Below are 16,949 nucleotides of genomic sequence, written 5' to 3' on the forward strand. Positions count from 1 at the left end.
AGCAAATTAACACAAAAAGGCACCCTGTGGTGGAGCCATCATGGGAAGGTTACAAATAGACCAAGATTTAAGTTTAACAATGAGGATTTGGGTTCACAAGCAGACCTTCTCATATGTTGCTGGTGATAGTAAAAACCCCTTCTCTAGAATGTCTTCAAGATGCATTTACCTCTAGACATTAATTCTAAAGAGGTAATTTATGTGGCCAAAAATTTAGCTAAGGAGACATTCATGTCAGCCTTGTACATACTACTGAAAAAAATGAGAACAGTCTAGACATTCAAAAATTGAGAAATGGTTAATACATTAATGTATAATTAAATAATAAAATACTATGCTGCCATTATAAATGATGTTGAGGTAAAATATTTAAAGAACTAGAATACTCTTCACTGTATATTATGCCTGGGTTTAAGATGTTTATTCCTGAGTAAAGTTGTGTGCAATTTTGCATTTTCTTATTTTTATTTACCAGTATTGCCAGTATTAAAAAAATTTTGTGTGCTGATAATATATAATGAACCCACAAGCGTGGGGTTTGGGATTGGAAGTTTCACTTAGAGAATGTTACAGATTTCAACAGCTAAAAACACTTAAACCATCTACTGCTCTTCCGTTCGGGGAATCTAAAAGACAAACTTGTAAAGGGTTGTGTCTTGGCAAGGAGGAAACTGTTTTCACTATACAATGAAACTTTTCTAGAACTCTAAAAAAATGAATAATTTCTGGGATTCCTAAGTTATATAAGTGACTAAGTGACTATACACTAGTCACTGTAAGTGACTGTATAGTTGCATAAGTGACTAAGAATCTGTCTCTTAAGCTATAAAATTTTGTACATCACATAAATACCTTAGGTAAAATCTCTCTACAATGTTCAACGTCTTCAGTGTCTTCATTAAAGCTTATTGAATGTGAGTGAGGTTATTCCGGACAACTCAGGATCATGGATGTGTACATCATACACAGTATGTCTCTATGGTATGCTGATGCCCTCCAGGGTACATGAAATCCTATGCTAAATGGTCTCAGTCATGGTGTCTTTAGTTTCATTAGTCAAATTTTACGTTATTTGTGCTTCTTCCCTGGCTGAACGGCTGCTGTTTCTTGATAGTCTATATGCTAATGTGGATCAGCCCCTCAACCAAACTCCTGTTAGAGACTTTTAATATATGGTGAGGTTGGAAACCACACATCCAAATCAATGAGAATCATGTGACTTGATCATACAAACTTTTAAACTGCTTTAAATAAAAATAGTAAAAATAAGCACAAATAGCACAAAAAATGAGAACAAATAGGCTCTAAGGGAAAGTTTGAGAGAATCTCTTAAAAATAAAGTGTATACATTAAATGCAGCAATTTGTGTAACGTTTATTTGATACTGCATATTCTATATTCTATGAGATACAGTTGCTGTATAATTAAATTCCACAAAGAAAACGTGCTACTGCATTTCTTAGCCATAATATTTTTCCAGAATAATTTTGTTTTTAAATTCTGTCTGTAGTTTGAGATCTTCGATGACAGAAGCACAGAGGGTACACCAATTGTCGATAGTACACCAATGTCACAAAAGAATGAACGACCTTAGGAACACTAAGACCCAGGGGCTAAGTCACTTCTATCTGTAAATCAGACCCTGCTGTGGTAAAACTAATCCACGATGTTGGCAGTCCAGTGGGGAAGTAGCTATCTTTGGGAGTCTATCACTGGGAGGGGAAGAGGAACTTCAGGGTAAGTGTTCTTTCTCTTGATGTGTGTTTGGTCATTTAAATGCTTTCCTTTTCTGAAAATTCACTTTGTACCTTAAATTTCTTTTTTTTTTAAGTTTATTTATTTATTTTGAGAGGGAGAGACACAGCAGGGGAAGGGCAGAGAGAAAGAAAGAATCCCAAGCAGGCTCCACGCCATCAGCACAGAGCCTGATGTAGGGCTAGAACTCACAAACCGTGAGATCATGACCTGAGCTGAGATCAAGAGTCAGATGCTTAACCGACTCCATCACCCAGGCGCCCCATCTACCTTACATTTTGAAGCAAAAAGTTTTGTCATTTCTCAGCATTCACTTACAATTTCAGTAGTTCTCTGTCTACTGCACATCAGTATAGTTTATTACACAAAAATTAGGTCCTTCTAAATATAAAAATAAGAAACTGGACTTTGAAGTTTTGTCTTTGGGCTAAAAGGGGTTAACAATCCTCAGTGGTTTCTTAGCAACAAATGCTTTCCTTTGGTGAAAATGGAGACTGCACGTTACCGCCTATTTATTCTCACAAAGCCCACCTTCTCTCATGGTGGGATGCACCGCAATGTCCCGAGTCATTAGCGGGCCTCCAAGGCAACAATGATCTTGGCAGAACTGATATTGCACCCATGGTTTCAATCGATCTTTTTCATGTTTTTATTTTGAAGTGATGATTTGTTCCTCTCTTGCTCTGCTTATTACACAGAACTGTTGGGAAAATCCAATAAGACATTGTGTGAAAGTACTTTATTTTTATTGTTATTTTTTTTAATTTAATGTATTTATTTTGAGAGAGAGAGAGAGACAGAGAGAGAGCAAGCAGAGGAGGGCCAGAGAGAAAGGGAGAGAAATAATCCCAAGCAGGCTCCACACTGTCAGCGCAGAGCCCAATGCGGGGCTCAAACTCATGAACCGTGAGATCATGACCTGAGCTGAAATCAAGTTGGACACTTAACTGACTCAGCCACCCAGATGCCCCTGTGTGAGAATGCTTTAAGCACCAGACTAAGAAAGGGGACCATCACCACCACCATCACTGCTATCACCACCATCATCATCAAGTTTGCTTATTTCTAACCTAGATTAGAAAATATGAGCTTCTTTGAGATGTTTGTCTCACTCTATGGTTTTTCTCCTTATTTCTTGTGCCATGAACACTGGGCTGTCCCCTGAACAGGGTGGTGAGAACACCTAAGTAATTGTCTGTGGCAGGCTTGCCCCTTTATTATCTGTAATGAAGGCAGATGTCTCAAATCAATGCTACCATCCATGGAGCTTGCCTCAAAATTCTTCTTTGCACTGCATCCTAATTACACTCGACCCTTGAACAACATGGGGGTCAGGGGCACAGTTGAAAATCTGCACATAACTTTCAGTTTCTGGAAAACTGTTGACCTACTGTTGACTGGAAGCCTTACCAATAACATAAAGAGTTGATAAACACCTATTTTGTATGTTATATGGATTATACACTGAATTCTTACAATAGAGTGAGCAGGAGAGAAGAAAATGTTATTAAGAAGCTCATAAGGGGGTGTCGGGGTGCCTCAGTTGGTTAAGCATATGGCTCTTGGTTTCAGCTCAGTTCAGGATCTCAGGATTCATGGGGTCAAGCCCTGCATCAAATTCTGTGCTGCCCATGAGGAACCTATCTGGAATTCTCTTCCATTTCTCCCTGACCCTCCCCGGCTCACCCACTCTGTCTCCCTCTCTCAAAATAAATAAATAAACTTAAAAAAAAAAAAAGAAGCTTGTAAGGGGGAGAAAATACATTTATATTACTGTACTGTATTTACCGAAAAAAATCCACACATAAGTGGACCCATGAAGTTTGAAACTTGTGTTGTTCAAGGGTCAACTGTGTTTAGATTTGTTACATGGGGAAAGCCTATTTCCCATCCCTAATATAGGCTTTAAGTCTATTCATGGAGGTAAAATTATAGGTTTGTAGCATTAGGTGATTAAAAAAAGGTTGTAAGGAATTATCTAGTCTAGTATCAAGTGTAATCCCTGGACTAGCATATCAAGATGACCTAGGAACTTGTTGGAACTGCTTTCTCACTCACCCACCCCGCCAACCTGCTGAATCAGACACTCCAAGGTCAAGATTCTGTAATCAATAAGCCCTCCAGTGATGTTCGTGTGTGATAAAGTTTGAGAACCACTACTCTAGTCCAATCCTGTTGGTTTTTGCTGATAAAGAACATCAAGTGTACAGATGTTAAGCCATTTCCCCAAGGTAATCCATGGAATTAATTGCCAAACAGAAACAAACTCAACTTCCTAACTCCTAGTTGCTACATTGTATAGCAAGCAAAGAACTGCAATAAAACTTCTAATTTTCTACCTTAAATTTCTAAGCAAAAATTTTGTCATTTCTCAGCATCTTTTGGGTGCCATCCCCCAACATTTTTAGTCTATGCGGTTCATGTGTAGCATTCTGAGGGGCCTCATAAACTGGTCTGGCCAGAGTACCCCCAACCCCCTCAGTCCTGCCAAGCATGCAGAAACCAGAGGTCACCTGTATCTGGAACTGTTGAAGTCTTCCTTGTCACTCACAGGAGGAAGCCTGTCTGAGAATGAGGTCAGTACAGAGAAAAGTGTAACTAAGAGAAGGACAGAGAAGGAAAGACTGAGCTCCTAAGGCATTGTTTCAACTTCGCCTCTAGGACTAGCCAAGCCTGGAAGATAGAGAACTTTACTTTTATGTGAATGTCCCTCCCCTCCATTTTTCTTTTGTTTGAGCCAGACTTGAGTTGCTTTTTCATTCCAGGAAACCAAAGGGCTCTGATTGATTTTTTTTTTTTTTTGGAAATGTAGTATTATTTTAATACCTATAGCTTCTTCACCAGAGAACGAGGATGACAGAGCAAGGTTTTCCACATTGGTACCTTCAACAGCTGGCCTCCAAGACAGCTGAATACTGATTAACGCTGTGCCACGACACTGGCAGGTCTGGAAACTCATAGGTAGTCCATATTTCTGCAAATATATAATATATTCAGCAGATTCCCTGGATAGCCATGTCACACCTCATTTCGTAATAATGAAAGCAGAGATCTCTACATTGGTGCACTGAGAAATATTAACTTGGAAATAAACAATTCACAACGGTCAATCTTTTGTCAAAACTGACCTTACGCAGCTGTGTGAAGGCCCTTACTATATTCTGCTGCTGAAAGTCCTGTCCAATAGGAAAGTAAGATGTGCTACTTCTTCCGCTACCATCTTCTTGCTCCTTTTCCTCCACTTTCCTCTATTCACCACCTGCTGTGGTTTCCAGGAAATATTTCTTGATAGAGTTATCTCCATTTGTCCACCTTCCTCCTCAAACCAGAGCTCTCTAAATGCTACTCCCACCACTACCTTCAAGTGGTTTCCCTCCTTGAAGCGCCACTCCCTTAGTTTCTGTCCGGAGATGCTGGCATCTCCCTGTCTCAACCTCCCCTTTCTCTTTGGTGGGGTCCTCTTCATCCAACTTGTTCACTTATAATGCTCATCACTTGGGTTCTTTTCTCAGTCGTTGTTCATCACTCTAGTTTTTCTCTGAATGATCTGTTCCTTTCCCATGATTTCAGATACCACCAACTCTGTAGATCCCGCCGAGACCTCTCCCCTCAGCTCAGACTTAACATAAACATCTCAAATATCTCATGGGATCCTAAACTCACCATGTCCAATGTTCAAATAATGCTCATTATCTCCCCACACCTGCCATTCCTGTCCGCATGGTCTCATTGGTTGGCACCACCAGCCACCCTTCACCCTAGCTGCACACCTAAGCTTTGCCTTGACTTCTCTACCACTTTCCATACTCAAGGATCCAACCACCAAGCACTGCCTTATTTTACTTCTTATGTAGTTATTGAATCCCTTCCATCACCCCTACTTAGTCTTATTATTTCTTATTTGAATTATTCCACTTGCCTTTTAATTATTCTCCTGCCTCTGAATCTTCCCTTTTCATACTCACCAAATGGATCACATGTGAATATAAATTTATGTTACCACTCTGCTTCAATATATTTAGTGGCCATCAATGTCTTCAGGGCACACAAGCTCCTTGCCTGGTCCTTGTACACTCCAAGAATATAAAATCAATTCCGTTTCTCTCTCTTATTGAGTATATCTTGCCTGTATGTCTTTGCCGGTATTATCTCCCATGCCTGAAATTCTCCCACCCTGCCTCCTCTTGTCTATTCTGAACCCATCTGCTAAGAATCAGCTGATGTGTGCCTCACTCGGGATGCCGTTTCTAACACCTCTGGCCTGAGTTGGGATTTTATGAACCTGGTGCATATCCCTCTTTCTGCATGTGCTCATTGTTTCATCATTTGTTCTTGGGTCTGCCTCTGCTTTGGATCATGACATCTTGAGAGCAAGGATTGCATCTGCTTACTTTTGTGACTGGTGCAAAGACTTAGTACCTGTTTCTTAAATGGGTACATCAGAGCATTGGCTAGATCTATAAATCATGAGAGTCCAAAAAAAAAAAAAACTATTTAATAAAAAAGATGCTAGAGATATACCTATTTAATTGGAACTATTTTAAATAGGCCATACTGTTTGCCATCAGGGTCACTAGAGTCTCATTAGCCCTAATTATCTTCCTGAGTTTAATTGATACTTAACAAGGCAGAGCATTAGAGGAGCTAGTTTATTCTTCTAATATTTCCATAGTAACGTATTGCACTATTGCAAATTCAGAATTATAGCTTTGTAGCTGAGAAAGTAAAAATAGTTTGGAGGGAAAGTGTTCTTCAAATATACTGGGAGTGTTCAGAAAACATAAATTAAGAAACTTCTTGGCAACGTAGAAATATCCTTTCCCTTCAAGCTGTTTCTATCTAATATTCTTTAATACCTAACAACTGCAGGAATCAACAAAAGACAGCATAAATGTTATCGCTAAAGAATCCTGCTGGATGAAAGAGGTGATTTTGACCCCATTAATCACCCAACTGCAAAAGCGTGAGCAGTGGACTGTTTGGTGATAATTACAAGGATCACACCACATGAATAGAAAGAAACAGCATCTCAGGTACCACAGCCTGGGCAGGTGACAGCAATCTGGACCTAAGTCATTAACTAAGGTGAATAAGGAGACAGAGCTCCCTGTTCGGGGTCAGGGAACGGGTTGATGAGATCTTATTTTCCGGGAGCCACACTGACGGATGTGGGACAATGGAGAGCATGCTCATTTAAATCCATAGGTTGGAGCCACAGGAGCCCATGGATAAGAGCTGCTCTCTTCACTCTGTCAGTTACACTCTATCACTCAGCGAGCACTGTCTGTGGCACTTAGTTCCAGCCACCTTTCATGCACAGTCCAGTTTTACCGTAAACCAATGAGGTAGCACTGTCATGACATCACATTTTACAGATGATGCAACTAAAATCTAGAAAGGTCAATGACTTGCCTGAGGCCTTTTGGTGGCAGAACCGGAATCGAGGCCCAAATAATTGGAGCTGATGCTCACCTACATCAAAGTGTGATTGTACCAGCAGCAGCATCACCTGGGATTGGTTTTGAAAGGTGAATTCATGAGCTCTGCTCAAGATCTATGAATCCAAAACATTGGGAATGAGATCCAGTGATGAGGCTTGTATGGATTCCTCCAGGGAAATCTGATGCCCTTGAAGCAGAGATCCTGTTACCCTGCAATGCCAGCTGGTGCAGTAGTGTTTCTCCAGCTTTAATGTGCATGCAGAGCACTTGCACATTAGAGAACTTGAAATGCAGATTCTGATTCAGTGGACTGGCCTGAGTGTCTCATTTTTAACCAGCTCCTGGCAATGCTGATATTGGCGGTTTGTGGACTATGCTTTGCATAATAAAGTCCTAGCATGTAAGCTTCAGGAAGCCTGGCGAGCTCAGTTCTCTGCTACAAATCCTGTTTAGTTAGAGAGTACCTGACCCACTCTCTATGTTGAATGAATAACCAGGAGACACTATATCTGAAGGTGTGAGTCACTGATGCTTGATAGGTGTGAATCTACTACCAACTTGAAATGCATTTGCCCAAACTGCTTTTCCAAATTTCTAATCACACTATCCATTCATTTACCCCAGAGAACTGTCACATTGCCCACTGACTTGACAGACTTTTTACTGTTCTAGTCTTTTAGGTGAAGAGGGCACGTTGGATACTATAAAGGCAAGTGAGCATGTCATAGGTTTTAGAAAAGGGGTGAAAAAGGGGAAGGGGGTAGAGAGAATGGACGCAGGTGGGAAGCAGGGTAACAGAGAGAGAGAGAGAGAGAGAGAGAGAGAGAGATGATTTGCAGTTGGCCGAGCCTCTGAGCATTACTCCAAATCCATCCTCACTTTAAGGCTAAGAGTTTGAAAAGTGGGGGACCTCCTTTTGCACTAAACTGGCTCAAAGCTGTTGGGAGTTTGAGGAAGGAGGTGGAGAAAGGGAGAGAACTCTATCAAAAACATTTGAACGTTTTGAACGTTCAAAAATGTTCCCAGGTGTTGTAACTGCTGCGGGTGCAGCCACGCTTTGATGCAGGTGAGAGCAGAGTCCAAATATTCAAGCTTCGATCCTGGTTCTGCCATTTAAAGACCTCAGGCAAGCCATTGATCTCTCTAGTTTTTAGTTTTGTCATCTGTAAAATGCGGTGTCATAACAGTACTACCTCATAGGTTTATGGTAGAAATTAAATAGTATGTGAAAAGTGCTTGGGACGTAGTCAGTGTAAATCAAATACTTATAACAGCATAAGTCAAATATTTATAATATTTATAACATAAATATTATAATACTGTCTTAAAAATGGAACAGTCACACAGTAAGCCGTGAATGAAGAGTGGATGAATAGAAAAAGTGTCTGATTGGCCAGAGGAAAATGACTTAAGCCCAGAAATGAGGGGAAAAGAGAAAAAAGAATGAATGATGTCTGGCTCTCCTCCAGTGAGTGAAAAGTAAGCTTTTTTAAACCCTTAACAAATGCCTGGGTCCTTAAGGGAATCAAACATTTTGTAAATAGCCCGCAGGATGCAAGGCTACAGCTCTTCCCAAGGAAAACACTCCGGGCCGGTAAGCTCTTTGTAATATCTGGGTTGGCTGAACATTGATAAATGCATAAATGCTGTGTGTTGATTGAAATGGATGGGCCACAATGATTTACAAGAAATAATTCCAAAAATTGATTTTGGAGACATTACAAAACTCAAGAGCAGGATTTCAGCGTGTTGCTCATTCTGCCAGAATTCCCCAGCAGAATTGAGAATAATGCTGAGCTGTATTAAAATGGTGGCATAAATATTACTTTTAAACTTTGATTAAAATTTAAACAAGTTGTAATGAACACATACACGGCTCTTTTAGACATTATTGACCGCATTTAAGAGATCAAACAACCAAGTGAGAGAAGATGGCTTCCAGGCATTCTCAAAATTAGTATTTTAACTGAAGTTCTTTGAACTAATATTCATAGAATATTTATGTAACTGGGACAACTTAACATTCTAAACAATGACATTTCCTCAAAGTATCGCTGTAAAAGGAGGAATGTATAATACATACACTATTAGAATTTCATGACTGGTTGGTACAGCGTAACTTTTGATCTAGAAATCTGATGATCCCTTAAAGAGCAGTCTTCTTTTGGGCTATTATTATAACTCACTAAATCAGCCTATGAAGCACATAACCAAAGTTCTATGCACATACCATTTTTTGGATAATTGTTGTTAGAGGCAACATAATTACCTTTTTTCTTCATTAAGGTTTTACTTGGTAGAGCAGTTTTAAGTTCATAGCAAAATTGAAGGAAAGGCACAGATATGGAAAATCCCATATAGGCCCTGATCACACACATGTGTAGCTTTCTCCATTATCAGCGTCCCTCCCACCCAGAGTGGTGCATTCATTACACGTGATGGACGCACACTGACGAATCAGTATTATCCAAAGTCCACAGTTTACATTCCGGTTCACTCTTGGTATTGTATGTTCTATGAATTTGGACAGATGTATGACAAGTATCCATCATTATAACATCACACAGCCTTTGTGCCCAGCCTGTTCATCCTGCCCCACGTCGCACCCCCACCCACAGCTCCTGGTTACAACTGATCTTTTTACTGTCTCTATAGCTTTGCCTTTTCCAGAAGGCCATATAATTAGAATCATGCAGTATGTAGCCTTTTCAGATTAACTTCTTTCACCTCATAATATGCATTTAAGGTTTCTGCATGTCTTTTTGTGGTTTGATAGCTCATACTTTTTAGCACTAAATAATATTTCATTGCTTTGTATCATAGTTTATCCATTCACCTACTGAATATCTTTGTTGCTTCCAAGTTTGGGCAATTATGAAGAAAATTGCTAAAAACATCTATGTGCATATAAGCTTTTGATTCCTTTGGGTAAAAAAGAGTACGGTTACTGAATCATATGGTAAGAATATGTTTAATCTTGTAAGAAACCACCAAACCGTCTTCCAAAGTGGATGCACCATTTTGCACTCCTACCAGGAATGGATGAGAATTTCTGTCACTCCACGTCCTTGGAAGGATTTAATGCTATTGGCGTTCCAGATATTAGTCATTCTAATTAGGTATATAGTGGTATCTCGTTGTTGTTTTAGTTTGCATTTCTTTGATGAATGTGATGTGTAACATTGTTTTTATGCTTATTTGCCACGTATATGTATTCTCTGGTGACGTGTTTGTTCAGGTCTCTGGTCCATGTTTTAATTGGATTGTTGGATTTCTCATTGTTGAGTTTGAAGAGTTCTCTGTATATTTTGGATAACAATTCTTTATCAGATGTATCTTGCAAATATTTCCTCCCAGTCTGCGACTTTTCTTCTTACTCTCTGGACACTGTGTTTTGCAGAGGAGAAGTCTTTAATTTTAGTGAAATCTAGCTTCTCAATTCTTTCTTTCATGGATTGTGCTTTTGGTGGTGTATCTAAAAAGCCATTGCCATAACCAAGGTCATATAGGTTTTCTCCTATGTTATCTTATTGGATTTATATAGTTTTCAGTTTTACACTTAGGTCTGTGATCCATTTTGAGTTAGTGTTTGTGGAAAGTGGAAAGTCTCTATCTAGATTCAGGTTTTTTTTGCACGCGAAATGTCCCGTTCTAACACAATTTGTTGAAAAGACTATCTCAGTTCCATTGTAGTGCCTTTTCTCCTTCTCAAGGATCAGTTAAATATATATAATTGCCTTTTGAAGCACAGAAATACAACTGGTAGACCCCTGATTTGCTAACCCAGTGCCCAACACCTCAATATTACTGGGTATTGCTTCTACTTTGGGCAGAATTGAGAAATGTAACCAAGAAAGAAAAGCAGTTAAACATCTAGATTCAAAATAAAGGAAGCCCCTTGACATTACATTACAGGATATTCCAAATATCTTTTGCTTATTATGGTCAATATTCTAATATATTGCCAGGCCTCGTTCAGGACTGTGGATTTATTCTTCAGTCACCCAGGGAAGTTGCCAGCAGAACGTTGACAGATAACAGTGCTCTCTGGGGCTTCAGGCTGAAGAGAGTCGCTTTGCTCAAGCTCACAACCACTTCCCAGAGCAGCCTGTCCCCAGTGACTAAACAGGGTGGGAATATCAAAGTCCAACCTCTTGGCCCCAATCCGGGACAAATCTGAAGGGTCATTTCAGTCACAACACCTGAGGCTTTCACTGGAAATGACCGAACCCTAGCTTAACTTCTGCCGGCAAACATTCTTCCACAACTTCCCTTCTACAGGAGTTGATCTCAAGAGTACCCCCTACTAACCCTCATGCGTGCTAACCTCTGTGGCAGAGTTAGCTTCTCAAGGAACTCAATGCACAACAATTAGTAGCTAAGGGTTGCACTGAAAAACTGTCTTTACAGAGAACAAAGAATGGAGGTAATAGACTGTAACACAGGGCTTGGGAACTAGGCTGTTATGCAAGGTGTGGGATGACCAAAAATGATTCTAAATTCTCACTGCCTGAGCGGTGAGCCCCACCCCCTTTCTCCTTGTGAGAGGTGTTGTATTACCTATAGGTGGTAATTTCCCAGGGCCCCAGATTATCTGGGGTTTGAGCAGCAGGTAATCTGAGACAGCTCCTATAAATAGCTAAAACCCTAAGCCAGGCAGCCTAGCACAAAAGTGGTCTGATGACTCCCCCTGACAGGCCTGCCGTCTCACAGGTACCCTACAAAGGCAGAACAGCAGAGAGGGCAATGTCTCCTCACTGGGACACAGGCTCCCCGTCCCCCGCAATTCCCCGCATGCCTAGCCGATACTCTGACCTCATCAGACCTCTCAGAGGGGGCACAGGAAGAAGAACGGGGGCCTCTCTTCTCCCACTGACACTGGCCTTGCCTCACGTTCCCTTTCTCCACAAAAGTCTATGCCTTCACCCACATCAGCGGTGTTGTAGAGTTTATCTTGAATCTTCATGGCTGACAAATGGAGACCTGTATGTATGGGGCCTTCCTTTTACAAGTGTGACCACAAAGACATGAATTCTTTTTCTTTTTCTTTTTTTTCTTTTTTTTTTTTTGGAAAGTTAGCTAAAATACAGTGTAGTCTTGGCTTCAGGAATAGATTCCAGTGATTCATCATTCTATACAACACCAGGGCTCATCTCAACAAGTGCCCTCCTCAATGCCCATCAGCCATTTTCCCCACCCTCCCCACCCCCACCCCCATCATCCCTCAGTTTGTTCTCTGTATTTAAGAGTCTCTTACGGTTTGCCTCCCTCTCTGTTTGCATTTTATTTTTCCTTCCCTTCCCTTATGGTCTTCTGTTAAGTTTCTCAAATTCCACATATGAATGAAATCATATGATATCTGTCTTTCTCTGACTGGCTCAGTCCACTTAGCATAATACCAAAGGTATGATTTCTGCTCAGTACAAGTTATGACTTTTTTGAAATGTCTAAGGGGTTAATGGCTACATTGTGGATAAAAACAATCCCTGCAATGAAGAAAGATCACTGGGAGAGCCAGTAGAGGGGTGACCTCTTTGGGGTCTGAATGTTCCCAAAGCCTGAGAAAATATAGTCTGGAGTGAGAAGTTGCCAGTAGATGGTCAGATCTGACTGTCCTCTGTGTAGCAAAAGCACCACCTGTCTGCAGTGGCCCTGAGGGATTTTTCACAGTTGCCAAGACAATAGCTAGGTGGTCCAGGGGGCCCATATCCAAGATGGAGGAGCTATACCCATGCTTAGCATCCCCTGGGACCATTGGCTTCCTTCTCTTAGCAGGAAAGACTGCACCTTCCTAAGGGTTCCCAGGTCTTCAGAGCCTGGGCAAGAAGAATTCCCAGAAAAATCTGCATTCCAATCCAGATAGCCTGACTTCAGACTGGCCTGATACTTTCCCACAGTCACAGGAGTTTCCCTCACTTTACATAAAGGGAGAGGAGCAAAGGGGTTCAGGTCATTGTTCTGTGAGATCATGGGAGGAAGTATCTTAACCTCATGCATCTCCCCTTGTCCTAGCAGAGGTTATTTCTTAACCAGAGCTATAGAAAGGATGTTGTAGAATTCATCCCAGGCTCTGATACAAGTAAAGGCCCAGGTGGGACCACCTTGCCCACAAAAGGTCACCTTCTGGACAGGAAAGTATCAACACCCTAGAGGAGAAAGCAGGAAACAACCTCCTTGACCTCCACCGCAGCAACTTCTTACTTGACACATCCCCAAAAGCAAGGGAATCAAGAGCAAAAATAAACAATTGGGACCTCATCAAGATTCAAAGCTTCTGCACAGCAAGGGAACAACCCAGAAAACTAATAGGCAACCAACGGAATGGGAAAAGATAGTTGCAAATGACATATCAGATAAAGGGTTGATATCCAGAATCTATAAGGAACTCACCAAACTTCACACCCAAAAAAACAAACAACCCAGTGAAGAAATGGGCAGAAGATATGAACAGACACTTCTCCAAAGAGGACATCCAGATGGCCAACAGACACATGAAACGATGCCAGCATCCCTCCTCATCAGGGAAATACAAATCAAAACCACACTGAGATATCACTTCATGCCAGTCAGAGTGGCTAAAATGAGCAAATCAGAGAACTCTAGATGCTGGCGAGGATGTGGAGAAAGGAGCACCCTCCTACACTGTTGGTGGGAATGTAAACTGGTACAGCCCCTCTGGAAAACAGTGTGGAGGTTCCTCAGGAAACTAACAATAGAACTCCCCTATGACCCAGCAATAGCACTGCTAGGAATTTACCCAAGGGATACAGAAATGCTGAGGCATAGGAGCACATGTACCCCAATGTTCATAGCAGCACTCTCCACAATAGCTAAAACATGGAAAGAGCCTAAGTGTCCATCAACAGATGAATGGATCAAGAAGATGTGGTTTATCTATACCATGGAATACTACATGGCAATGAGAAACAATGAAATCTGGCCATGTGTAGCAACATGGATGGACCTTGAGGGTGTTATGCTGAGCGAAATAAGTCAGGCAGAGAAGGACAAATATCATATGTTTGCACGTATAGGAGGATTAGGAGGAACTTGACGGAGGAACAAGGGGGAGAAGAAGGGCGGAAATGGTGGGGGAAAGGGAGAGAGGCAAACCATGAGAGACTCTAGAATGCTGACAAAAACTGAGGACTGATGGATGTGGGGGGAGGGGGGATGGGCATGGAGGAGGACACTTGTGGGGAAGAGCACTGGGTGTTACGTGGAAACTAATTTGACAATAAACTATGTGAAAAAAAAAAAGGTCACCTCCTCTTTCTCACAAAAATATCTTACAGGCTTATGTGTAGCCTTACCTTTTAAAACACATTCACATGCATTAACTCAGTAAGATCCACAACAGCCTGGTGAAGTTGCCAAGGGACATATTATATAATCCACACATTTTCAGGGGAAAAAATAGAACACAGGGTTAGATAAAGGACATTTGCTTTCCTGATTTATGAAAAAAAATCTTATGAATACATAGAGCTTAAATCACAACTACCTATACACAAAATGGATTATCTTTTTTAAAACGGATAAAATTAAATGAAGCTTCTACTATCACAGAAAACCCTGGAAATACGGTCAGCATAGTTATAGAGCATGAAATAAACTTTGCAGCTTTCTTTAAAACTCCTTTTGATAAAAGCTTTAAGGAGAGGGAGGTCAGATGTTCAGTGATTTGGGTAAGAGGAGTCTGGAGAAAAGGAGTTAAAGCTGAGAGAAAGTGATTGATAGTATAGGGCAGACCAATCTGTGATCGAGATGGTTAAGGCGAGGCAGGACACTGCCTGTAGTCTAAAAATACAAAAGCAAGTTCAGACACATGCCCCTGATAGCTGCATGATGGGGCCACCCAGGACAATGTGGCATTAGTGGAAGAGGGTGTATTTACTCTTCCTCTTCTGAAATGCCCACTCTACTTCTCCTACCCTTGAAATAGGAAACCATTTCAATAAAAAAAAAAAATGCATTCAAGAAACATGTTTATCAGAGGCCTGTGAGGTGCTAAGAGATTTGCAGGAAGCCAAATATGAGTAAAAATCAGCCCCATCAACAACTCATCACACTAGAGGCTCAGGAGTGGTGGGAATGGGTCTCCTACTTTTGTACTTTGAAGAGCATGAGTCATGATTGTTGATCCAAGAATTAGCAAATATTTTGCTTTCTACATAGCTGCATATAACTGCCATCTTTGAGAAAGGTCATTCTTCCTTCAGAATTAAGAAGGGACATGAGTTTTATCTGTGCTGATTCTGAACCTTCCCGAACTGTGTCTTTACTTTGCACTATAATAATGTCGTCACCGGAAAGCTACGCAGTACTGCCCTTTGAGTTTGTTACTTTTCACAGAATCACTGGTTTTTAAAAGTAGAAGGGACCCTGGAGACTGGCCATCCCGACCTCCACGCAGCACAAAATCCCCTTCCCCTAAGTTCTGACAACTGGTCATCAAACAGTAAGTAGAGTTTTGTCTGTTTCCTTTGTTGGTGCTGAAGCGATTTACTTGAGTACAGACACTCAAGCACAGTGCATTCTGGGAAGTGAGGACCCACAGGATGCATTTCCACGGTGCTAAACTGCTTCCAGAGGCCCTGGAAGGCCCCCACGCAACCTCTATATACGACGTGCTCATAGAGCAGATGTCTCCTAGTTTTCATTTTTGTGAACTCTCAGATGGATGAGGCTAAATGTCTCTGAGCTTTATTCATAATTGCTACAGTAGGTAATTTGTGCCTGTGGTAACAGTAATTTAGAGTTGTTAATGAAAATGAGGACTGCTTTAGAAAACCATCTAACGCAGGCTGAAGTGAAAATATGGAGGATTCACAGGTGAATTGCATCTACGTTTGCCTTTTCTATTCCAAAGGACAAATATTACTTTGATTGAAATCAAAAAGTACATTGGCACACAGTCTCATACTGTACATTGGGTGAACATACCTGCAGCCCTTCGATTGCCAGTTTGAGGATGGAAGGTGTCAGTTTGGAGGCTTGTTTGAAGGAAAAATTACTCCAGTCTATAATTAAAATGAAGCCATTTATCTGAAGCTCTGGATCTTCAATAAGGACTTCCAGGGACAGAAGGATGGCACGGAGGATGTCTGTGAAGGAGTTCCTGTAGCCAAAGGGGAAAGGAGAGACCGTGTGTGAGAATTGGCAGATGATAGCTTGTTGTGTGTAGAGGGCTGGTCGCCTCACGCTACCGCTCCATAAACCCAGCCTGCAGGGTAACGCAGGTGTCCTGTATCCAAAGTGACCAAAACTACATTTGCTAAACCTCAGAGGAACAGTGCTTCAAGATTCACAGGATGGGAACCTCCCTTTGATCCAACTGCATCAGCACCCCAAACTTTACAAGTTCCCTCTCTTTAGTGTTTCCATGGATTTCCATACTCTGCTTCTGGCACAGAAGCTGTGATTGCATTTCCCAGAAATGCATCCCTTACTTATCTCTCTCCCTAACAGAGTTCTGTTAACTTCTAGGGCAGGGACTGGGCTATAAGCATAGTTGTGTCCTCAGTGAATCATCACTGAACAAATAAGGTAAAAACTGCAATCAGAGGCACTTATTTTAATTAACCTCCTCATTCTTTCTGTATGCTTAAAGTCTTGCTTAAAAGTATGAAAACACCCATGGAATTGCAGCTATTTTTTAGCTTCAGTTCCTGGTTAGAGAAAAATAAAGCAGGAAGAATAGCTTATTTTCATTGAAGCTTTGCAGAGTATGATTCAGGAGGGAAATCGCTT

General features: G+C 41.1%; 1 protein-coding gene across 1 annotated transcript in view; it reads right to left on the minus strand.

Annotated features, from left to right (window-relative positions):
- Positions 1-16,949, minus strand: part of CLVS1 (clavesin 1) — a 161,823-nt gene that overhangs the window by 73,834 nt on the left and 71,040 nt on the right. Inside the window, exon 2 of the mRNA XM_039249126.1 lies at positions 16,143-16,317. Coding sequence (XP_039105057.1) covers positions 16,143-16,317 — 175 coding nt within the window. The remainder of the gene's footprint in view (positions 1-16,142; positions 16,318-16,949) is intronic.

This window comes from Hyaena hyaena, unplaced genomic scaffold (genome assembly GCF_003009895.1).
Source record: "Hyaena hyaena isolate Hyena2069 unplaced genomic scaffold, ASM300989v1 scaffold_327, whole genome shotgun sequence".
NCBI lineage: Eukaryota > Metazoa > Chordata > Mammalia > Carnivora > Hyaenidae > Hyaena > Hyaena hyaena.